Source organism: Falco punctatus, assembly GCF_963210335.1.
Source record: "Falco punctatus genome assembly, chromosome: 10".
NCBI classification, from domain to species: domain Eukaryota; kingdom Metazoa; phylum Chordata; class Aves; order Falconiformes; family Falconidae; genus Falco; species Falco punctatus.
The window spans coordinates 33,390,538-33,414,561 of NC_137590.1; the positions used below are offsets into that span (position 1 = coordinate 33,390,538).

At 37.7% G+C, this 24,024-nt stretch overlaps 2 protein-coding genes across 12 annotated transcripts in view; both read left to right on the forward strand.

The window, feature by feature from the left end:
• CPT1A (carnitine palmitoyltransferase 1A) overlaps positions 1 to 10,606 on the forward strand; it is a 45,928-nt gene extending 35,322 nt beyond the window's left edge. For all 11 annotated transcript variants that reach the window (XM_080405517.1, XM_080405525.1, XM_080405520.1 and 8 more), the window contains 4 exons: positions 2,534 to 2,686; positions 3,771 to 3,875; positions 5,938 to 6,030; positions 7,527 to 10,606. In XM_080405517.1, coding sequence (XP_080261643.1) covers positions 2,534 to 2,686; positions 3,771 to 3,875; positions 5,938 to 6,030; positions 7,527 to 7,613 — 438 coding nt within the window. In that variant the 3' untranslated portion in view covers positions 7,614 to 10,606. The remainder of the gene's footprint in view (positions 1 to 2,533; positions 2,687 to 3,770; positions 3,876 to 5,937; positions 6,031 to 7,526) is intronic.
• A 2,543-nt stretch (positions 10,607 to 13,149) lies between these two features.
• Positions 13,150 to 24,024, forward strand: part of TESMIN (testis expressed metallothionein like protein) — an 80,435-nt gene continuing 69,560 nt past the window's right edge. Inside the window, exons 1-8 of the mRNA XM_080405567.1 lie at positions 13,150 to 15,048; positions 15,869 to 15,927; positions 17,898 to 18,006; positions 19,759 to 19,835; positions 21,252 to 21,343; positions 21,690 to 21,731; positions 21,997 to 22,068; positions 22,652 to 22,754. Coding sequence (XP_080261693.1) covers positions 14,883 to 15,048; positions 15,869 to 15,927; positions 17,898 to 18,006; positions 19,759 to 19,835; positions 21,252 to 21,343; positions 21,690 to 21,731; positions 21,997 to 22,068; positions 22,652 to 22,754 — 720 coding nt within the window. The 5' untranslated portion in view covers positions 13,150 to 14,882. The remainder of the gene's footprint in view (positions 15,049 to 15,868; positions 15,928 to 17,897; positions 18,007 to 19,758; positions 19,836 to 21,251; positions 21,344 to 21,689; positions 21,732 to 21,996; positions 22,069 to 22,651; positions 22,755 to 24,024) is intronic.

The following is a 24,024-nucleotide window of genomic DNA, read 5'->3' on the forward strand; positions in this document are numbered from 1 at the left end:
TCATATGTACGTATTTATCTATATATCTCAGGCTTCATACTGCTCATATTTTTATTTTTTTTTTATGGCTACTACAAACAAGATTCTTTTAGACTTGTTGATTCATTACTGCCCTTCATCTGGAATGATCAGCCACAGAGCAGAGGAACTCTGACTTCATAATGAAATTTTTAGGTTTTGTGTGTTATGAAGGTTATATTATAGGCATCTATATATTATTTTAGTAAGAGTTGCCTGCCTTTACTCCTTGCTTCTACTATTCTCAAGCTTTTTCCTTAGAATTTTTGCTGAGCACTTCTATCCTCCATGGACTATCCACAAAGCTTTGCTCCTGACTGCCAATAGTAGGCATGCTTAGCATGACTACTAGTGATTTATTAGTTTCTCATGCTGGAGGCAAATAGGCTGCTCACTTTGTCCCAGTTAAATGGTGTAAAATGAAGTGACGCTGGAGATAAAAAGGGACAAATTGCCATATACTCAGTGTGTTGCATTATAAAATCTTAACAGGCTATTTGTCATGTTTTGAACAGACACACTCCTCCTGCCCTTGCAACATTCATCGTGTTCATGGCCTCATAGAATATTTTGAGTTGGAAGGGATCCATAAGGATCACCAAGTCCAACTCCCTGCTCCTCACAGGACTAACTAAAACTAAACCGTAGGACTAGGAGCATCAAACAGACACTCCTGGAACTCAGACGGGCTCGGTGCCCTGAACACCTCCCTGGAGAGCCTGTTCCAGTGGCCAGCCACACTTTCAGTGAAGAACTTTTTCCTAATGTCCAGTCTGAACCTCCCCTGGCACAGCTTCGTTCCATTCCCTCCATTCCTATCACGGGTCACCAGAGAGGGGAGACCAGCACCTCCCACCCCCCTGCGCCCGCCTGAACAAGTTGTAGACCGCAATGAGATGAGGCGACCCCTCGGCCTTCCCCTCTCTAAGCTGAACGAACCAAATGCCCTCAGCTGCTCCTTACAAGTCGTGCCCTCGCTGGGGCTGCCCTCCAGCCTCTCGTCCCCTGGGCTGTATGGACAGCCAGGGTTCCCCATCCCAGCTGCAGAACCTGGCACTTGCTCCTGTTACGTTCTGTACGGCTGGTGCCTGCCCAGCTCTCTGTCTATCCGAGTCTCTCTGTAGGCCTCTCTACCCTTGAGGGAGTCCACAGCTCCTCCTCATTTAGGATCATCAGCAAAGTTACTTCAAGTACGTTTGACTCCTGCGTCCAGGTCCTCCACAAAAACATTCAAGGGCGCTGGCTCCAAAATGGACCCTGGGAGCCTTGCTGGTGACTGGCTGCCAGGCCGGTGTGACCCCATCTGTTAATGACCCTTTGAACCTGACCCGTCAGCCGCTTGCTCCCCCAGCACGTTATGGACTTGTCCAGCCGTGTGCTGGGCAGTTTGTCCAGAAGGATGCTGTGAAGACCCTTGGAAGCTTTGCTAAACCCCCAAACCCCACATCTGCTGGCTTCTCTTCATCAGCCAGGTGGGTGACCTTGTCATAAAAGGAAATCAAGGTAGTTTAAACAGGATTTTCCCCTCATGAACCGGTGCTGGCTGTGACCAGTGACTGAATTGCCTCTCACTTGTTTTTCAATAACTCCCAGAATAACCTTCTCCATGATTTTGTCAGGCACTGAGGTGAGACTGACAGGCCTGTAGTTACCAGGGTCTCCCTTCTTGCCCTTCTTGAAAACTGGGATAACATTTGCCAGCTTCCAGTTGACCGGGACCTCCCCACATTCCCAAGACCTCTGAGAAGTAACGGAGAGGTGTTCCATGATAACATCTGCCATCTCTTTTAGTATCCTGGGGTGAATCCCACCGGGCCCCGTAGCAGCATAGTGTACCTCCAGCAGCAGCAGCAGCAGCAAGCCTCAAACCAGTTCAGAGTCAGCTGGGGGTTTATCATCCCCCCAGTCAGAGTCTTCCAGCGCAGGGCTCTGGGGGTCCCAGGGCCATTTATCGGTGTTAAAGACAGAGGTGAAGGCGGCACTGAACGTCCCTGCTTTGTCTTTGTCCCTGTTTGTGAGGAGCCCTTTTTGCTGTCCTTCCAACACTTTGGAATTGCCTGCTCCTGAGCTCTTAAAGAAGGCTTTTAAAAAATGACCAGCGTTCATGGACCCCAATGCTTGCAGTTTTGGCAGTTTGCCTTCTAAAATGGCTGTTGCAGTTCCACCTTTTCTTAAATCATGTTGAGATTTACACTTCAAACCTTTTAAGACCAGTGTCTCTAGAAACTATACAACAATGTAGTAAACTAGAGTTGTAATCATGTTTGTTTATGGGGTTAGATCACATTGTTCTCATTATGCACTGTTTATAGCAGGTAATAGCTGACACTTGCTAATACCTGAAGTTAAATACATGAAGCTGAAAAAAATGGAGGATACTAGTATTTGGTGTTAGTTGCGTGCATGGTCGTAAGTGCTCTAGGCTTGAGAACCGTTGCTGTACATTAGTTTCTGCACCTCCATCCTCAACCCAGTTTACTTAACTGATTTTTCTTCACCTGTTTTAAATTGTTAGAGTGAAAATAAGCTGAAGTTCTTTCGAATTGCTGCTGCCAAACATCAGCACTTGTATCGTCTTGCCATGACTGGTGCTGGCATCGACCGCCATCTGTTCTGCCTTTATGTTGTGTCCAAGTACCTTGCTGTAGATTCTCCTTTCCTAAAGGAAGTAAGTGACTTTTATTGATAACTGTTAATTACAGTAAATAATCCTTTTTTTAGTGTTTTGTGATATCTGCCTGTGTACTTGTAGAAATCTGGTTTTCCTAAGAAAAAATGTGAAAGTTTAGCTAGCTTTGCCTAACATCTGCAGGTAGATTACAAATTACTTTCATTTTGCTTTATGTATACACTTAATAATATACCTACAGTAATGCTTTCTGTGAGCTTTGTAGTGTAATACGTGTTATTAAGCATTATAAGAGAGATATAGTCAGTACTATAAAAAAATACTGGTGGTTAGTGGTTTTTGCATGTTTTTCAAGACAGCACAACAGAGCCTGTGAGTTTTCTCTCAAGAATTTTTTTGCACTGTTAACAAAATCACTTTCTTTTTAAGTTACTGCAAGTCAAAGGAGCTGTATACTGCAATTTGTTTTTTAATGCACAACATTAATGTCACTGTTAATTACAGTGACAAATGCTTTATTACTTAACCTAGGTTTTAAATTGGGGTTTATCGAAGTAATTATATTGCACTTGTTCATGCTTTCTGATTAATAAAAAAATGTGTTCCAGTTTGTCTTCAAATTAAGCTACTTGCATTTGTCTGCTTGCCCCCCTAAATATGAGTAGTGGCTAAGTGAAGAATAAAACAACTTTCTACAGCTTCTGCAGACTTTCAAGAGACTAGTGCATTGTTAGAGATTTTTACAAGCTTCTAACTTGATGTAGTATCTTACTGGGATTTGAATATGGCCATTAATGATCTTGTTGACAAGACTTGTTATGCAGAATTCACCATGTTATAGACTAGGTTAATCTATTTTGAAATAGCATTTCTATTGGAAGAACTTTTATTCTCTTTGAGGAATTGATGTTGTGACCTCATATGTTAATGGTTTGCATATCAGGACAAGTTTAGCTGTTTCTTTTAACCTTCTTAATTGTTTATTCCGTTGAAATAGGAACTGGAGTTATCCTTAGTATTGCTTTATTGAGTGCTTTCTAACTTACCTTGGCTAGTTTTTGAGAAAGTTTGCATGTTATTAAACAGTGTGTTATACTTGTTTGCATCTCTTTCGTGTCTAAAGGTTTTGTCAGAGCCTTGGAGGCTGTCAACGAGTCAAACACCACAGCAACACATTGATCTAAAGAAGAACCCTGAGATGTTATCCTGTGGTGGAGGGTTTGGACCGGTATGTTTGCTAAATATAGGTACCTCTTTAAAAAGAGTCTAAAAATTTCAAATCTGTAGTACCTTAATGTTGCACATCAAAGGTGCAACACGTGCTTTTAAATGCATGCATCTAATGCTTTCCCATGATGTGGATGTGCTCAGAAAAATCTATATCTCCTTTTTCTCATATCCCGCTGCAAGAATAAATTATTCTTAAGGAAATACACAGTTGTCAAATGTGGTACATGGCTTCATGGCAGAGAAATCTAATAAAGTGGGGGCTTTTATCACATTACCTGTGCCCAGAGCTTGTGTACATCAGGCTATTATTACAGTGACAAATGCCTTATTACTTAAACTAGATTTTAAGATTGCGATTTGTAAAAGTAATTGTCCTTGTTCTTTATAGTTCCTGATTAATTAAAAAAATGTCTGTGCTTTCCTCCAAATTAAGCTGCTCACAGTGTTCTGCTTGCCGTCCGAAGTGTGAACAGTGGCTAGAGTCAAGAATAAAACCATGCTCTACAGCTTCTGTAACTTTTCAAGGAACTAGTGTATTGTTAGAGATTTTACTTGCTGTAGTATTTTACTGGGATTGGAACATGAACATTGACGATGATATTGTTGTTAACAAGATCAGGCAGGCAGACTTTATGGGGCTATACACTAGGTTAATCTCTTTCCAGCGAAAGAACAATGAGAGGGATCACAGCACTGCTCTTTGCCATACAGAAATTAGGATGACAAGTACAGTTTATTTTGACTGGTTTGTCAAGTGGAAGTTGGGGTTTTGTGGCTATTAATTTATTTGTGTTTCTGATACAGCTTTTGGTAGTTATTGAAATTGGAATGAGTTTAAATTGCAGTATCAAGGAAGTCTAGCTATTGCAGTGTTGCTCATTCATGAAAAACTGGCTTGCTCCAGCAGATTGTAAAGCCTGTATGTAGAACCCCCCAAAAGGTGTGGTCTGACAATAAAATAGGGTTTTGGCTGCAGGAATTTCTAATGCTTTTTTCCTTTTTTTTGGGGGGGGGGGGGGTGTGTTTGGATTTTTTTTTTTTTGGTTTTTTCTAATGCTACATTAACTGCTCCTTCTTACTATTTTTTCATTCCTTTAATTTCCTTCCTTCAGTTGTCTGCCTTTCCAAATAACCCTGCTTACATTTCTTTTCATCATTTCTTGTATCCTTACAAAAACTGTCCTTTGGCTTGCTGAAGTAGCCCAGAGATTCAGCACATAAGGCTTTCCATGTGTGTGTTTGTTGGTTTGCGGTTTTGGTTTGGTTTGGGTTTTGGGTTTTTGGTTTTTTTAAGCATTCTGTAGAATATAGCCCTTTAACACTAATGGAGAAATTGCTATTGGGCTGCTTAGCAGCAGTGGCAGCAAAGAGCTTGAAGGCTGTGATCCTCTAAGAAAGAGATGAAGGAGGGTGGCAGTAGGACAGTCATTTTACTACGCACACTTTAAATGTAACATCAAACTGAGGCTTGGGACAGTTAATGCTGCTGATGTTGAAACCAGACCAGAGCTCTGCTCGTGATATAGGTCTTCAAAATTGTATCTTTGCTGTAGAGTCAGATGACTTTGCTTTTGGGCAAGTTTTCATAACAGAAGGTTTGTTTACTCGATATTTATGTCCTGTGTGTGTTTACATCCGCAGAGTGATCCCATGAAACAGGATGTTTAAGCATACAACTGAACTATTTTATTCCTTTCTACTTAAGCACTGAAGCTGTATAGCTGCTTAGGACCAGACCTTGACAGAAGAAGGTCTTTAAACAATTATTCTACTTAAAAATACTAGAGCTGGGAAATATTACAGACACTATTCAGACTTAGTGCATATTTAGAAAACATTAATTCCATGCACTTCAGATGAGACTAGAACTGTTTCTTTAAGTGGAATCAGTCTTCAGAAATGATGCATTAAACGTGGGAGCTTAAATTTTGCTCAAAGAGAAATTGCAGCTGATTTTTAAAAGTGTATGGTAAGAATTGCATAATTACATATAAGATAATTCGGAAATGGAAGGAAAAAGAAAGGTTTAGAACTTGTTTTTCTCTTCTGTCTTCCCCTAGGTGGCTGATGATGGTTATGGTGTTTCTTATATTATCTTGGATGAAAATTCCATCCATTTCCATGTCTCCAGCAAAATATCTTGTTCTGAGACGGTAAGAGTCAGTCCTTTCCTATGGTCTAATAAATCTCTTTTGATACCTGCTTTATAAAACTGTTCTGCTCATTGTCTAAAAAAATTTAGTACGATTTGCAACATACAGTTATAATGTGGGGTTTTTTCCTCAGCATATGCGGTTTTGTTTGGGGTTTTTTTTTCCTCTTCTTCCATACATTTAATAGCTTTACAAACCAAGGAAGCAGCGTTCTATTTTACTTATGTTTTCAAGCATAGAGAAAGCATATGGCCCAAGGTCATCTTTACATGCGTAGTTCCCTGGAACTCATGTAAAATGACTCTTACCTGTCCCATAAACAGTAAGGTGGCTGTCTCCTGCTTTTTCTTATTACAGTTTTGCTTTGATTTGTCTCTGGCTGCAGTTGTAAAGACATTGTAAAATGTACGCTCTATGTTCTTTAAATCTTCTTGGTTTAGATAATACTGAAAGAAGCTGGCCCATAAATTGTAATCTGTGCTTGAGAAACATAATTAATCAAAAATTTATCAGAATGTAGTAGATGCTATGAATTCAATATCCTGCCATTGCAGAGGCATGCTTTAAGTGAGCTTCAATTCATCCTTCCCATTTAGATTTTTATGACTTTATTAAACATACTGAGTTTGCTCAGGATTACATAGCTGAACTATTTTTCTTCTTTTGACCTTAACTTGCCCGAGAGATCTTGGTACCTTTGGTTAATCATTAAAGATTAGGAAATACAACTTAGTTTTTTTCATAGTTCAGATTGTTCTTCAGGTGCCTGTTAGCTTGTACTTTAAATTTCCCTGTTTTTTACCTATTAGTCAAGTCAAAGGTCCATACAGAAAAAGCAGCATTTCACGTGCATGGCCTTGATATTAGTAGGATCTTTGCAGTAGGTCCTGTAATGTAGCTAATTATTTATATATGTAATCTTAATTTCTTCCTTGTACTTCCATTCATCTGACACTTAAAATACAGATACAAGAACAGAACAAGGTCATAGTTTGTTTACAATTAAATTTTCATTTTCAGTATTTCATATAATTTTTCCATGGCAAACGATTCAGGTGTCTGATGGGAGCTCAGATACAAAATGTTTTCCTGTTCTTTCAGTACTTCTACATAATTAGTCATACACATTCTGAACATTCTTTTGTTTTCTGAAAATTAGCTTTTGCAAAATCTTATATTAAAAAAAACAGTACCAAAATTCGGCTGTTTTAAAGTAACAGAAAGCTATAGATTGATCTCAAAAGGAGATGATCTCAGTTCTGTCTGTAGGAAAGTAAATGCATAATGAAGAACTACTTAGTAATAGCATAAAACTGGGTTAATGTGTATAACATTAAAATTTTTGTGGTTTAAATTCCTCATTTTATGGTGAAATACGTGTCCTAATTCTGTAACCTCTAAAATTACAAGATGTTAAAAGGTTCCTCCTTTTGCATAAAAGTTAACTGTTGAATGACAGTGTAAGTCTTTGGTTTTGTTTTTTGTTTTTTTTAAAGGATTCTCATCGTTTTGGAAAAAACATCCAAAAAGCAATGGTTGACATCATGGGTTTATTTAACCTTAGTAAAAACTGTACCAAGTAAATTGCCTTATTGGTACCAAGCAAACTCCTGTTGTTGGGATGAGAACTCTTCTGCACAGTGAATGAGAGCAAGGTTTGTCAAACAGTAGCTGACGAAGAAATTAAGTCAACATCATCTTGATCACCTATGAAAACCTTAGCAGTGTATTGAATGTTTCATACTTTTTTCAGTAGTTTTAAAGAGTTCATTTCCACAAAGGATGACTTGGAATCTTGTATGTTTTTAGGGATGAAGTATAGTATCATTGCATGAAGCCATGTATATTGTAACTCCTGCAGTTTTCTCTTAATTTGTATATGCTTGCTCTTTTTTTACTTAAAATTAGTCTACTTGTATTCCAGAATCAAAGGGATAAAGCACACAGTCTTTAAACTCAAATACTAGAGAAAGTTCAATTTGCTATGTATTAATAGCAGAATCTTCTTCAATGTATCTGCTGCTTTATGTCAATGAATGACAAAACTTGTAGCTGTTATACCTTCATTGCTTCTTTTGGCTTTTTAAAAGGTAATTGCTGTAAAACATAAAAAGAAAAAAAAAAATTCCCTGATATAACACACTGTAACATATCAAATAGTGGAATATTTTTTTTAAGAAAAACCAACAACCACCATTGGGTAGTGCTACATTGGGTGTCACCTAACTAGCAGGTATCACATTTTTCTTACTACTTACAAGCATGTTTGCCCACATCATTGACTTTATTTCCACATAAAGAAATGGACCTGTGTGCTTGCTCATGAGAGTGCCTTAGAAAAAAAAAGATCCTAAACCCAGGAAAAAATCTTATGCTGGGAGTTGGTTTTACATTGTCTTAGTGGTAAAGGAGGTGAAGTAGTAGTAATGAAGATCTAGTTTTCAAATTGTTAGGTTGATGTTGCAGAAGTAGACTTCAATATGTTGCCATATGGTGCAGTTAGGTTTAAAGCTCTAAGGAAATGTTCCCATCTTAAATGGCAAAGATGAGTCCCTACCAAATGCAGGAGTAACTTTGTTGCAGAGCTACAGATGCTCATGTGTTTATTTTGGTGAATGGTTTTGGCGGTCATTTGAGTTTCTGGGTCTCAGTTAAATGCAACCTGTTGGATAGTCTATGAAGCAAGGCTGCCTGCGGTGGCTGCTGAGTTGCAGTTTGCCTGCTTTCAGCCTGGAAGGACCGCTACTACATTGCCAACCATCTGTGTGAGAGGGGCAAACTATTAAAGCTGTGGAAAATAGCTCCAGAATGGGAAAATCCTGGCCTTCTCAAACCCCTTTTGGGAGATGCTCTTGGTCAAGCACAGTTTCTGAAGGATCGGGAGGGGGGGGAGCTATTTCACTCAAAAAGGAGCATGTTTCCAAGTGCAGAAATAAAATGGCTACTACAAAGAGTAACCTTGTGCGTGATGCTTCTCTTCCCCAGGCTTTACAGGTGTGGTTACTTCTTACATTCTGCAGTGCATTAAAGTGAACCTGTTAGCACAGCAATTTATTTTTTTTTTTAAACGTAAGGTACATGGTGTCTAGTAATACAGTGAATGCTGCTCCAGAGCTATGCTGATTTTAAAAAGTCCTTTGGGGTAGATCGAATACTTCTCATTAAACTTTGAATGTTTTCTGGCCAGTATTTCTAACTTTCTATGCCTCTTCATGTTGTTTTTACTCTGATCTAGCTATTAAAACACATGTGTATGTACATTCGAAGGGGGAAACCTCAAAGATCCCAGATGCATTCTTAAGCAAATGCATGCTTAAATAAATGTAGGAGCACTCACAGAAATTGGCCAAAGACACTCAGCATTTGATTAGAGTACGGTATGTGGGAAAGGAACACTTTGAAATAAGCCTTACTGCAGGTGTCAGGCCTGTCATTTATCATACTGCAACAATTTTATACTGATCTATTCTTTTGGAGCTGCAGAAATAATGCACTGTTTAGTTTTTCTTTTATTGACCACTGACCAGTCTGTGCTTAAATTAACTAATTAGGGCATATTGGCTTGTAGGATTTTCTTTAGAACGAAAAATGTTTAGATTTGACTCTCAGGTTTTAAGTGTTTCAAGTCTAATTGTAGTTACTGCAGTTATCAATGCAATTTTACATTCTTAGAGAGTAAGTATAATTGGCACAGAAAGCTGTTTTTTATTGTAAATGTTTTAAACATTTTTGTGGTGTTAAATGTACCTTTTTTAATTTGGGATAGTTCATAACTACTAAACAGATAAGATTTTATTTCATTTTTGTTAAAATGTCAACAGCATGTAAATAAAATATGCCTTTTGGATGTAAATCTTGAAAATCCACAGTGAATGTAGGTTATTAATAAATAATTAATTTAAATCTTGATATTCAATATTCTGTACATACAGTAAAACTGCTTGCTTTTTTCCTGAAAAGCCATAGTAATGTAACTGAAATTACCTAGATATGAATGAACCATCTAGTACACTGTTCTTTATTACAAGGTAAAATGTTCATATTCCAGGAAAATTATTAATTTGTTACTAAAACCTTGAATCACTTACTGGTTTAAGAGATCGAAGGGTCGAGTAGGTAGTAGAAGTCAGGTTGGATGATGGTGAATTGACCTGTTTAATAAACAGCAGTGTGGAACTGATGGAATACCTCAAGTGTACATATTCCAAATTACTTATCTCAGCTATTTCATGCCAGAAATTAGGAGAGCATTAAGTGGCAACCATTGTCCAGTGGCAAATTAGAGGCAACCATTGTCCAGCATTAACACCATTCCAAACTAAATATTCTTTTAAGGCTTGGGTTTTTTTGAGGGACTAAGGAAGTGTGTGTCTGACTGAAAATTGTGGTTCTAATTCAGCCCTTGTACCAATTGTTTTCTCATATAAAAGATATTAATTTAAGCTAGATATTTTTTTAAAATCTTGTTCAATTACTCTGCATCTATGGTTGGTTATTTACATTCAACAGTTTGTCTCTATTTTCTACCCTCTTCTGTGATTTCAAAAAATAAAATAAAATTTCACAATTACCACTACTTTAGTACAATGTTTAATATCTTTTGTATCTTCTTCCCATCTCCCTTGCTGCTGTTTCTGGACTTGTGAAATCATTGCTATTAAATCCAGTTGGGAATGGCAGTAGCAGACTATTCGGTTTATTTTAGCAGTGTTTTATACATGTCTTGCTAGTTAATAAGGAATGTGATAATGAAGAATTTTTCTTTTTCAGGTTCAGTAGAAAGAAGAAACAACTTAGGGTTTGCTTTAGATGAGCTTTATTCCTGAGATCCAAATAACTGCTGGGATGCCATCTGCAAGCTAGGGGGTAGCGCTGGTTTGATCTTTACAGTGAATAACCCATAGAACGTGAATGGTAAGGCAGTGGAGAACTAGTGTGGGCACAGAAAGTTAACGTTGTTATAATGTTATTTGCTTTATCTGAAGATTCCCAGTACCTGGAAGCTCCTTTGAAATGGCATTAAAACTGGGGACTAGTTTTGGAAAGAGCCAGGCTCCGTCTCCTTTGCATTTTCCCTTCCACTTTATGGCTCCAGGCTCAACAGGCCTCCTTTCCTCACAGGAGATGTGCTTCAGGCCCTTCCTTCATCGTCTCCAGGGCCCTTCCTCATCGCCACGGCCTTTTGCTGGACCCCCTCCGGTGGTTCCCTGTGCCCCTTGTGCTGGGGACCCCCGAACCGCCCACGGCCCTCTAGCTGCGGCCTTACCGCTCTTCCACACGGCTTGTAACAAATCGCCCCTTACTCAGTGCCAGGGACCGGGTTAATCTTTGCCTCTTTGTAACACGAGGTGATTTCCAAGGGGAAATTATACTTGACACACAAACCGAGGGGAGAAGCGCGGCGGCGCCCAGGCTGCCGGGGGCGGGGAGGGGGAGCGGGGCGGGCGGCGCTCTGGCGCGCTCCCAGCGCCAACGGCCGCGGCGGCGCCTGAGGGAGGGGGCGCGGGCTGCAGGTGCGGCCTGGCCGCCTGCCCCTGCCCGGGAAAGCGGGGGGGGGGGTGTGTGGTGTGGTGGGCCGAGCTCCGGGGCAGGGGGGTCTCCCTACCTTGCCCCGCGGCGCCTCAGAGCCGGTAACGGTTCCCAGACAAGTCAGGGGGACGCGGGTTGCTCGGCCCTCGATGGTTTCCTGTCCACTCAGGGGGATGAGGGGTGCTCGGCCCTCGATGGCTCCCAGTCCAGTCAGGGGGATGAGGGGTGCTCGGCCCTCGATGGCTCCCAGTCCAGTCAGGCGGATGAGGGGTGCTCGGCCCTTAATGGTTCCCAGTCCAGTCAGGGGGATGAGGCGTACTCGGCCCTCGATGGTTCCCAGTCCAGTCAGGGGGGTGTAGGTCGCTTGGCCCTTGATGGTTCCCAGTCCAGTCAGGGGGACACGGGTCGCTTGGCCCTCCCCACATTGCCTTACTCTAAGTGCAGAAATAATAGTGATGGCAGCGCAGGTGCATCTTGGCTTATGTCTTTTCAATGCTGGCCTGGCGATCATGTGGGTAGAGGTGCTTTGGCTTGTGTGGTTGGTAACTGGCAGCAGCGATGTGGAAAGTACAGATAAGGTTCAGTCTTAACGTGCTACTTGCTGACACAAACTTCAAACAGTGTAATTATAGCTGCCTAATAAGTGTACTACGTCAAATTTGATTGCTTTTTTTGACTACTAAGGCCGAGCAGCAAAACTTCGGAAGTCTGGATGCTGTTAACATTATTAAGAGTTAACAAATAATGTGTTCTTAAGGTAAAAGCAGCTAGTTTTGTGTTGGCATGGTGGCCTGTGTTTTCTATAAGCTAGATTCAGAACCCCAGCAACCTCTTCCAGCATTATGTTTTTAAGTTTCATAGTTAGATGTTAGTTGGGTTAAACTTCAGTTTTATAGATACGTGTTTGGCTAAGACTATTTCATTCACTTCTAGATAGAGAAACTATTCGGAAGAATAGCGAAACAGAAAATTTATTTATCTTCAATGAAAAAAGTAAATACGAAGCAGTTGACAGTCCACGACTATGGAGAATCAGATATTGCTTGATACAGGATCAGTAATAGATAGCGGTCTTGTAACTGAAACATTTAATCAAAATAGACCTGTTTGTTCTGAAAACTTCAATCTGGAAACTGCAGTAATTAATAATCCCAATGAAGGAGGATTGCTCTCTAGGCAAGACAATCGTTTATGCACTGTAAAAGCAGAAGAGACTTCGTTAGATCACTTCAAGTATCCATTTACCATTGACAAGCAAAATACCATAGTAAAACTGGAACCCCACCCACATGGAAACAGCTGCAATGGTGAAGATTTTGAACAATACAAGGAATTAGGTTTTCCAGAAGCAGCTTATCACATGCATTCACCTTATCTGCCTTCAGATGGTGTCCACTTCCTTTCTTCTGTAGCAATGCAGCTTGAAAATTGCAGTGGTCCAACGTCAAGCGTTTTCTCTCCAGAAGGAACAGTCAATCAAAATGTCAGAACAGTACCAGTAAGATTAAGTGAAACAGAAATTTTTATATATTGTGACTTAAACGTGGGGAATTGCCACATAACATTTCCATGGGATTCACATAACGTTTAAAGTTATGTCATAAATTTTATACTAGAAAAAACTTAGTAGCAAACAGAAATAAATGTTGTACGTTGCCAGAAATAGCATGCAGTGTGAACATATGGTTCTGACTGCTGTTCTTTTTTGTCCATGTTATAAGCCATATTTATAAATAGCTGGGTAGTTATTTTGATCATTAACAAAAATCTTACCATGTCAAAAATATACCCGCTATGTTTTTAAATATTACCATTTGTATTAGCAACTATTAGATAATTGTGCAAAGTACATAAAAATAGGATGTTAACTTTTGTTCTTTAGTTCCACAGGTGACATACTTGTAATCATATTTTTTTTAGTCAAAAGGAGTTAAAAAGTTATTTATTCACAGCAGTAAACTGTAGCCTGTATTGTTAAATCTTCATGGCAAAAGTAGTTGTGTAGGAGAGAAGGGTTTCCTATTGCTTAGTACGTTTGGCAGCTTTTTCTGTACAGTTTGAAGTTATGTTTTCTGTGTTGGATCAATTACTATCTAGAAAAGTACACAGCATAACATTTCTTGTGATGCTCACAGGACCAAATCCATCTGCTTAATGCAGACTATTCATATGTGGAATACTTATGTGTCCTTGTGTCTTTGTTTATGGATGTAGAATATCAGGGAAGAAATCCTGAAATTTTAAGTTTACACTGTGGCTGTTTCTAGAGGGGCACTGAGGTTTCCTTTGAGAAGCTATGTTGAAGTAAGTAAGCATAACAGTTGAATTTTTTGATAAACCATGCTGTTCTCAGATACAAAAACTAAAATAATTTTTTAAAAGCCCCCAGAACTCACAAAAAATCGCTTGGTTGAAAACAAGGTCTGATTTCCCTTTGTAGTATCCCACTGAGGTGCCAGGCTGAACCCAGGGGGCAGCTGGGGAACTGTCTGCGCAGGAAACCTTCTGTCACAGAAATCACTGCTGACACTACCCGGCTCAGTGTGTTTCCCACTGGCATCTCATCCTGAAATGCTTGAGGTCTACTGTGACAATTACCTTAGGTGTTTTGGTTTTCTTTCTGATTTCAGGTTACGGTTATAGTTTAAAAGTATCTCTGGCTTGGAAAGTTTTTTACACACATGTTCAATATTACCAGTAGTTCTTTAAGAATTTTAACTGTCAGTCTTTTGAACCATTAATAAGATGCAAAAGGCTCTAGAAGATAAAGATGTGATTAAGGTGTAACAATTGCTTTATTCAAAGTGCAGTTGAAGATAATGAAAATTTGTTAGTCTCTGTACAGGGAGATAAAAATGAGATTTAGAAAAAAATATTGCTGACCAGCTCTCTTCCTAGTGTCCTTACAGTTTATTGCACTAAATTTGCATGTTTCTTTAATCTACCCTGTTTCTTGAAGGTATTAGAACAAAATTCCAATCAGGTTATATTGAAGTAAAGCGGATTGTTGTTTACCCTCCTAAACTGCTGTCTATATTAAGAGGAAGAACAGTGCACAGTGAGAGCAGGCTGTCTAGCTAAATCAATCTTAATTCTCATTTGAAACTACAAATTCATTGGTTTTTGGTTTTGCTCCATTTTCCATTCATTTGGTTTGGTTTTGAAAATATAAATGTAGGTATTAAATATGATGCCGTTATAGTTGTAAATGCATTAGATCTGAACAACAGGTACATGTTGAGCAGAAAAAGCAGAAATATTGTTCAAGGTAGATAACAGCGTCTGGTAATGCTGAATAGGCTGCAGCATTTCTGTGCTTAATTATGTCATTGTATGAAACTGTAAATAACCCAATTTTCAAGGTTACTTTAGGTCAGTTTTTTGTTTATTTATTTGGCTTTTTAAAAGTGAATAGTTTAATGCATAAAATAGTTGTAAATAAAACATTCTTTCTTCAGGTATTCAGGTCATTCACACTTCCAGTTGCAGGTGAGAATGAATCTATTTGTTATGATCAATTTAAAGGAATCCAAAACAGTACTATACAGTTACAAAACGTGACGAATTGCTTAAATGTAAGCACCCCAAGTAATTGAGGGGGATTTTTTTTTTTTGTCTCCTCTTATAAGGGAAGGTGTTAAATAGCTAAAAAAAATATTCTGGATTTGGCAAATTGCAGTGTGAGCCTTTTTTGATAATGTTAATGTAACTAAGAATGTTTGAAAGGAGAATGGACCTCTGTTCAGGTATGTTCATGTTGCTTCAGTCACATAGTTCAGTCTTACTTTTGAGTTTCCTTTCTTCTCATATCATCTCCAGATTCCTTCAGGGGACTGTGAAAAAGATACTCTTTGCAGCACAATTAATTTTTTTTTAAATTTTTTTTTTTTAGTTTAACCATGTTTTTATTTCACTTCAAAGTTTGGCCACAGGTTATGCAAGTTAGGTGGTTTGCACTGGTACTGCTGATGACAGTAAGCACATGAACAGTTGTGTTCTGCCCATAACCTGTTCACAGTCCTGCTCAGGGTTACCCTGACTGCTGGATTTGATCTTACAAGGCAGTTTATTTTGAAGCTAAATGAATTTTACCAAATGGGCACAATAAACCTTTTAAAGATATCAAAAAGACGCAAACTGAAGTTTGTTTTTTCCAGCAAGTCTGTTAGAAAAGAATGTGAAACATTTTTTTCACCAGAATGTAATGCTGTAGTGACATCAAAATCTCTTCTAATGATGCTGTAAAGGAGTTCTTGATATAGAACACTTGATCTTTTGTAAATAAAACATGCTTTATTTTATGTACTAGAATCTTCCAGTGGTGCCTGTGGCCTACCTCAGACTAGTGCTTCTGTCTATGACAAAACAGTAAGTATGCATACAAGATTTTATTATTATTGGAAGAATCTGTGTGAGTGTTGAATGTCTAAAATGAGATTTATTCTGAGTGCTAGAGGGTGAAAGGTTCTTTCAAACACTGTCCTATCTGATCTGCTCCAAAAAAGAGGGAAAGAAAAGTGTTGCTTTGTAGATTTCCTACGCTGCTACATTGTGGAGGAAGGAAAATTAGCCTCTGGATTTTTCTCCTGTTTCTGTTCCTATTGGCTCAAGTCTAGGTGGCTCCTGTTTGCCACCTGCACATTCTGGTTCCATTTCAGGCCAGTTAGGGAGGGAGCTTCTCCTAAGGCCACCTGAACACAAACTGCCCAGTGGGACTCTGCCACATACCCTCAAACGGCAGATATGTATTTTAGCTGTTACCCACATGCAGTGTATATAAAGGAACAGAGCTGAGGCTGAAAATCTGGCTTTAACATTAGCCTTCCTTCAATGGAGAGATGTTTTTTGCAACTTAATGATTCTCTTAAAATGCTTCAATTTTTCAAATACAATTTCCTAGATGTGTACTAGACTAACTATAGAAATTGAGGTATTTCATGAAAGGGAGATGTCTGAAAATTACTGGGATTTTGTAGCCAGGTTTTTCAAGGTTATCCATTCGGTGTTTTAAAGTGTGTACTGAGAGGGCAAAGCTTCATCTGGAAGTGTGACTTATGCGAAGATGACACTGTAATAAGTTAAAGGATCAGCAAGACAGGTGGTAAATCAGTTTTCAACAAATGCAAGCGGCACCACATCTGTGATGGAGTGCCATGACACACACTAGTTGATCACCATAACAAAAATTTATTTTGGAACAATCTGATTTATAGTTATAACTGGATTTGCAGTCTGGTCTCAGATGAGTACTTCTTACTTAGATTAAATCCCAATGATCCCCAGCCAATTTATATATTTCAGGATTAATTCTTGGTTTGCATAATTTGCTGTGACTGTTGCCTAACTTCTCCAAGGCAATTTAGAAATGAGTTGATGCTTCATGATGTTGGAGACACTGAACACCATTGTTACTGTGAAGTATGTTACTGTTCATTGTTATTTTTCAGGAATATTTTTACTTGATATATAAGCAAAAATCTTGCTGCTATTGTCAAGTAAATTAACTGTTCTCAGTATTACATTTGAAAACAATGCTTGCTTTAGAATATATGATTTATACAGATGAATATTTTAATTTGTTGCATTTGCTTGGAATTTAAAGTAGATTTTAAAGCATGCCTGTTAAGATTTAAAACTTACATTTCAGGCTGAGGTAAGAGAGGCAGTTAGTAATGTTATCGAGAATCACCAAGACAGAGCAATTTTTCAGAGTCCAAATGTTGGTGAGTCTGGCTGCAAGGTAGTGGCGTTGCACAATGTAGCAGAGGAATCCAGATGTTCACAGAGAAATGATTCCAATCCTATGGTAATTATATCCTGTAATTGACAACAAAATTATATGCTAGAGAAAATTAAATTATTTGTACCACACTAGCAGCAGGAAGTCCCATTTAGTAAGTGCTGTATCAAGAATAATAAGTCAGTCCCTTTCTTCATCCAGAGGAGAAGTCTTGATTTAAAATCACAGCTAAATAAATAAAATGAAACATGTACAATGACATATTCTGGTTAGGGAACTGAATCTGAAGCCAGCACACTAGTAAATAGCTAGTATATGCTCTACAAAGCCCCATGGAGCAATTTAGAGAATCAGGAATCCATATCACCTAGCCTGAGGAGCTACTTTTTTTAGATCTCAATAGCTGCTTCCAAAATTAATTAAAATTAAGGGTCAAAAAGCAAACGTCTTAATGTGTAATGATCCATTTGTTTGAGAGATTCCAGTCTGTGATTGTAACGCTTTATAAGACTGGTGGTACTCTTATGAAAACCTTTATATCTATGTGCTTAGAATTACAGTTTCTTAGATGAAAGCTAATCATTAGTTTTCATTGCAGGTTATCTGTCAGTTGGAAGGAGGTACTAAAATACTCCATGTAAATAGTTGTGGTACACAAGAACTAAAACCTGTTCGTCACCATGACCAACGTAATTATCTTCATTCAGGTACAATAAAACCGAAAATTGTCTCTATTCTGTCAGATAGTGTATCACAGATTGTTAACGTGCAACTCCACATGTTTTTGTTCTTAAGCAGCAACACGGGGAGATGAGCCGAAGCTGATGTAGCTAATACCAGTTATCATTTTACTTTATTTTATAACTGAAAAATTGCTAGGCGCTTCGGTATAATAAGAATGATGTAATGGATATGATGAATTTATTGAAACTCTATACACAGATTAATTTCCATACATTTAAAGCACATTTAGCTTAAGCACCCGCATCCATTTGCATTTACCCCATCTTACCACCAGGTGTCACTGTGTCTCTAGAAATGAAGAGCAGCCGTGAGGGCAATGGGTGTGCTTTAGCCTTGGGATTCAGAATGTCTCACGAATACTTACATTATTATGTGAACTTGAAATGTCATCAGTTTTTAAAGTGGTTTCTGAGGCCCTAAAGTTAATGCTATTTAGATGGAGTAAAACATTTTCATCTGAGCAGCAACTAAGTATTCAAGTGTAGTTTAATTTAAATAAATCTTTACCTAACTAGCTTCCTCAAAAACATTATTAACTTTTTTTTTGTTATTTATTATTATAATTTTATTACAGTGGTGAATTTTGATGGCAATGTGAAAGCAAAGCCTTTTAATATTAGGCACCATGCAAACACAGGTATTGCTCTCAATACCAATAGGTGCTGAGTGTGAGCATCTCTCAGCAGGTGCTCCAGCTATGGAGCCTGTTTACTTGTATTTGTCAGAAGCCATCAGAAGAGTAAACCAGGCACATTCAAGTTAAAGGCCATGTTCCTTTATAAAATTCAAATTCTCATTCCTTCACTGTGATAGCAGGGGAAAAAAAGGCTGAGGAAAAGTGTGCTAGCATATCTTTTTTAGTTATTTGCTTGAGCTTTTTTCTGTTTTACTTGTCTTTCATAGGAAGTAAAAGAATTAGGTCCAGAAATTACATCTAAAAGTTTGTAGGGACTGATCTCTTCCACTTTTTAATTAAGCTGTCTGTTGGCTCCTTTTTTTTTTCTTTTCTTTTTTTCTTTTTTCCTTTTTTTTAGATGTGAAGTAAGTAAGTACAGGTATAAGATTTATCTTGTAATCTTACTGTGACTGATGTTTACTTTTTTTCACGTAGGCTAGGATGCTCATGTATTTATATGCAGTTCTTCACCAGGACTTACACTTACTCTTACACCTATTGTTTTCTCCATGGTTTTTAGTAACTTTTTTCATAAGCTAAAGACTTACGTTCCAAATGTGCTCTCAGAACTCTGGAAATTTGTAAACTAAGAACTCAGGACAAATGTTGTTTCTCACAGTTTTCATATTTTAGCAAAATATTTTAAGTCTATGGCATTTGAATTTGACTGTCCTTGATGTCTTAGAGTAAACAATCTATGTTCAAATTCCTAGCTGACAAATTGGTGGTGGGTTCTTCTCTCATGGGTATTTTTGTGTATTCAGGTTTTTATTCTTATTTTGCAATGAGAAAAACATTTCTAGAGAGAAAACTTCTAGGTACTTCATTGACACTATTTACTGCAGAGTAAGCCTGAATTAAAAACTGAATTGTAGGAGAAAGTGCTGACAGAGGACAGCCAGCCCCAGGTGATTTTTTTAATTAACAAATTAAGATACCAGTTTGCCTGTATGCTTAATTCAATAAATACTTATGGATAAATTAAACTTTATACATTGTGAGTAGTTCTGCTGTCTTCAGGTAAATGTTGCCTTTTCAGATGTGGACAACCCTGTAACAGCTGTACTGGAGCAGTTTTTGCCTGTTCCAGGTGAACCGGTTCTGAATGAACAAGAGGTAAAGAAGCTTTAGCCTTTAAACTTGTTAAGTACAATATACGCTCTTTTTCCTTTTCTTAAAATGGGTTGTTAATTCCATGCGGGGAAGTAACAATTTAGCTAGTTTGGACAGATTAGTTCTGCACTTAGTATACTTTATGCATATAAAGGTTTCTGATTTCAGCATCTTCTAGAAGTAATACCAAAATTAAAGATACAGGTTTCCATAAGAAAAATATATTCCAGTTTTGAAACCTTGAATTTGGTAATATATAGATTATGTTATTGTGAGAACCATTTTAAAGATTTTTCTGGGGTGAAGGAGAGCACACTGATTTTTACCATAAGAAGCGGTATATTTTCCCCCGGTACGATTTTTTTTCCACCTTTTTCTCTTGATTAGGATTTAACAGTCATTAAGTCTTTATAAATGTTGTTGATTTTTTCTTTTTTGGATGAAAATTGAACAGAAGACTAAAAATCTGTAGATGCTTGTTGTCTTATGTGTTACTTCCAACAGAGTTGGTAGTAAAAATCACTGCAAATTTTTTATAGTTAACTTCTGATTTGTGTGAAGTGCATATGTCATGTGGGTACAAACACAGCAAATGGTTTGTGGATAGCAGCCACTGTGATAAAAAAAGGAAGAAAATACCCAAGGGTGAGATCAAACAACAACCTAGGGAGTCTTTCATCTCTAGAGGCAGTGTATCTGCAAATTGGTGCCTAAACATTCTGGAGCAGTGAGGTAGACAGGCTTGTAATTCTTCTCTAACTTTATCCCAAATTAGTTGTTTCCTAGATTTCTTCTCTTGCTTTAAATATATTCATTTTCCTCTTCTTTATGGTCACCTAGATTCATCACCTGTTACAATAACAGTGGTTTACAATTATTCACTGTCCTTCCATTACTGGTAATATCAGTGTAATCCTAATTGTTATTCCCTTGTCTCTCTTGAAAACCAGGCCCTTATTAATCATGTGTCTGAAGAGACAACAGATCTGCAGTGTGTTTTCTTGGCCTGTGGACTGATTCTTTTTCTAAAATTTTGCTTAGACTTCAACAAATTAGATGTGATATTGCAGATATTTAAATCATGAAGTCACTAACCAGTTTCAACTGACTACTGGAATTAAAAGCAACTGAATCTGGAATGATCAGTAAATTGAAAATAGTGTGCCAACACTGCAACACTGAAAGCTGTTCTTGGTTCTTTGTACTGGGAGAAATGAGATTCCTGACATACTGAACGGTTTCCAAGAAAAGATGCATGCCATTTTCATTTCTCACTTTCTACTTCCGTGAGTTTTTATCAGTAACCTTAGTAATTAAATTATCCTGAAACATTTTCTTTGTTACTTTTTATCTGTTAACTTACAAGAGTATTTTTTAGAAGTTAACATAAACAGGACATATCCATTTTGTCTTGGACAGTGTGAAAGTGGACCGTTACAACCAGCAGCTAGCGCTGCCACGTTCCATCTACAATCAAATCTGCACAGGCCAGTGAGAATGACCTCAGAGGGGTAAGATGCATGGAATATCCTACATCCATGATGACTTCTGAATTTTAAACTGGCAATGACTCCTAGACATTTTCGTGTTGCATAGCTGCTTCTCTCTTGTAACAAAAACGCTGTTCGGTAAGAACACATTGTGTATGTATCTTGGTATCATGATGCCAGTTGCTGGTAGTCAAAACTACGTAGTGTGGTTTCAGGTTTTCTTAGGATCAATGCAACTGTGCTGTCAGTTTGCCTGAAAAAGCATTTAATTTTTGGAGTTAATTGATATATTTCCAAATCAAATTAGTAGGTGTTTAGCCTGTATTTCTAACACTAATGGAATTATTTTAATTATATTTAATTGTAGATCATTTTTAAGGAAGAGGCAGCTGCAACCCCGGTGTGAAAGGTGAGAGTGCTTTGTAGCTGCACAGCCCTTACCAGGTTATATGACTAAGGGCAGACCTGTCCCAAGTAGGTGACAGCTGGTGGGTAGAGGGAGATTACACATTGCTTATCCTTTTTCTCATGCATGCTGTAAGGCAACACTTATTAAGTAGCGCAAAAAATTAAAATCAGTATTTATTGTTTCAAAACTATAGAATAATTAGTTCTCATTTTAGTTGTATTTGCATATTTTCTTCTGATGTTTTTTCTTTTTTCAACCTGTGTAGCTTGCCTTTTGGTTCAGGGATTATAAAGCCTAAGAAACCGTGTAACTGTGCAAAATCTCAGTGTCTTAAATTGTAAGTAATCATTTATCAATATTTAATAAATTGCTAATAACAGGGTATAGATGAAAAGACAAACATACAAGAAATTTTGCTTTAAAATGAACCGTACATACATGTCAAAAATTGCTCGTCTGTTATGGAGTTAAAAAGATCCACAGTTGTTGTAAACTAGTGTCACACAAGCTGGAATTTTGATGCAGAGGTGTAGGTGACTGAATATAATCCAAAGTATGAAAAATAAAAAGAAGCTAGAAGAATTGTTCAGATCCTATCTGGAAAATCCTATGTAGAATGCAAATGCTGTATACTAAAATATAATTTCTCTGTCTTGCTGCTGCTTACATACATAATCAATATGCACAGAGATGTATACACATTTTTGATTTGAGTCATTGATGGCCTGGATGTATTTTACAAAATGTAAGAAAGAGAGAGAAGCTCTTTGTCTAGGTTAGGATGTGATTAAATTAGAGAGGAAGAAACATTTATGAGTAGAAACAGGAAATTCTGCCTAGAAGTAGGATTTAATTAAAAAATTTACTCTTAAACCAGTTACTCTTTTCATTTCTTATGTTATTTTACGTGTTAATCATAGATATTGTGATTGCTTTGCCAGTAGTGATTTTTGCAACAACTGCAACTGCAATAATTGTTACAACAATCAACTTCATGAAACTGAGCGATCGAAAGCCATTAAGGTAAAAAAAGAAAAAAAAGTATAGTACACATTAGTATCAGCTTCATGTATGAAAATACAGCAGTATTGTTTTTTTCCACTAGTTATAGTATTTGGAATATGTTATCTTTAATCTAAATAAAGCTAAGTGTTGTTTCTGTATTATTCTTCTTTCCTTCCTTTTATGGACCTTCTGATACTTTGAATTAAAACTAGTGATGGGTTAACTGAATGATAACTCTTATTCTTAGAAAGAAGTATTCAAACCCGAATTTAATTTTAGAAGATTTTTTCACTTGAAGGAAAATTTTTTGTATCCCAAAGTCAGACAGTAGTTAAAGGAAAACAGATTATTACTATCTAAATTATTACTCTCATTGACAGATCTTCTGCAGTTGTCTGTGTTAGTCTTTCTGGCTGACCCATGCAGCGATGCCAAGTTGGCTCTCATGACAGTGACACTGAACCCTGCACTAGTGCGAAGCAGGTTGCTTCTACATTTGGAGACTGATTTTATTAGTAGAATAGAGAACAACATGTGGCCTAATTTTTGTGTGTATATCAAACTGCACAATCTGAGCAATAATTTAATCTCATATGCATGTTATGTTATCTAAGTTTTAAAGTGATAGTGAAAAGTCTTATTCTACTGCTGATGCTTTAAGGATATATTAATGGCTTTCTGCTGCTTGTATACAACTCTCCAGAACTCTTTTTGTATCACTCACATAATAATAATAAAATTGTCTTGTACAAGACATTGATCTAATTAAAGTTAGAGCTTTGCCACATCCAACCGGTCAAGCCACAGCATTTTTTTGCTGTCAATATGCAACAGCCAGTTTTAAAATCAGATGCTTGTCTGTAGTTCAGCTGATGGGGTTGTTGATGTCTAAGCACTCCTTTCACTGCTGTAGATAGCACCTGGTAGAGCGTGATAGATCTTGTTTGTCACTGATGAAAGCATACCTGTGCTATCCATAATATTGTACATAAAGGGCATATATAACCCCTTTAACCTGCCTTTTAGTAGTCTGTGGCATTGTGAGGTCTTGGGACCTAATGAAAATCTGCTGTTGCAATCCAATGCTGATTTCAGTGAATGGACTTTCTATTGGGCCACTAATAAAACAAGTTTCAAAATTCTGAGATGTATGTAACTATGTATGCAAGGGTTTTTTCTTCACTGATAATTTTTTATTTCTGGTGAAAGTAGCATCAGCAGTGAAAGAAAACAAGCTCCAAGAGAATAGCTGATGGATTATTTATGTTATTCCATAGAAACAATGTAA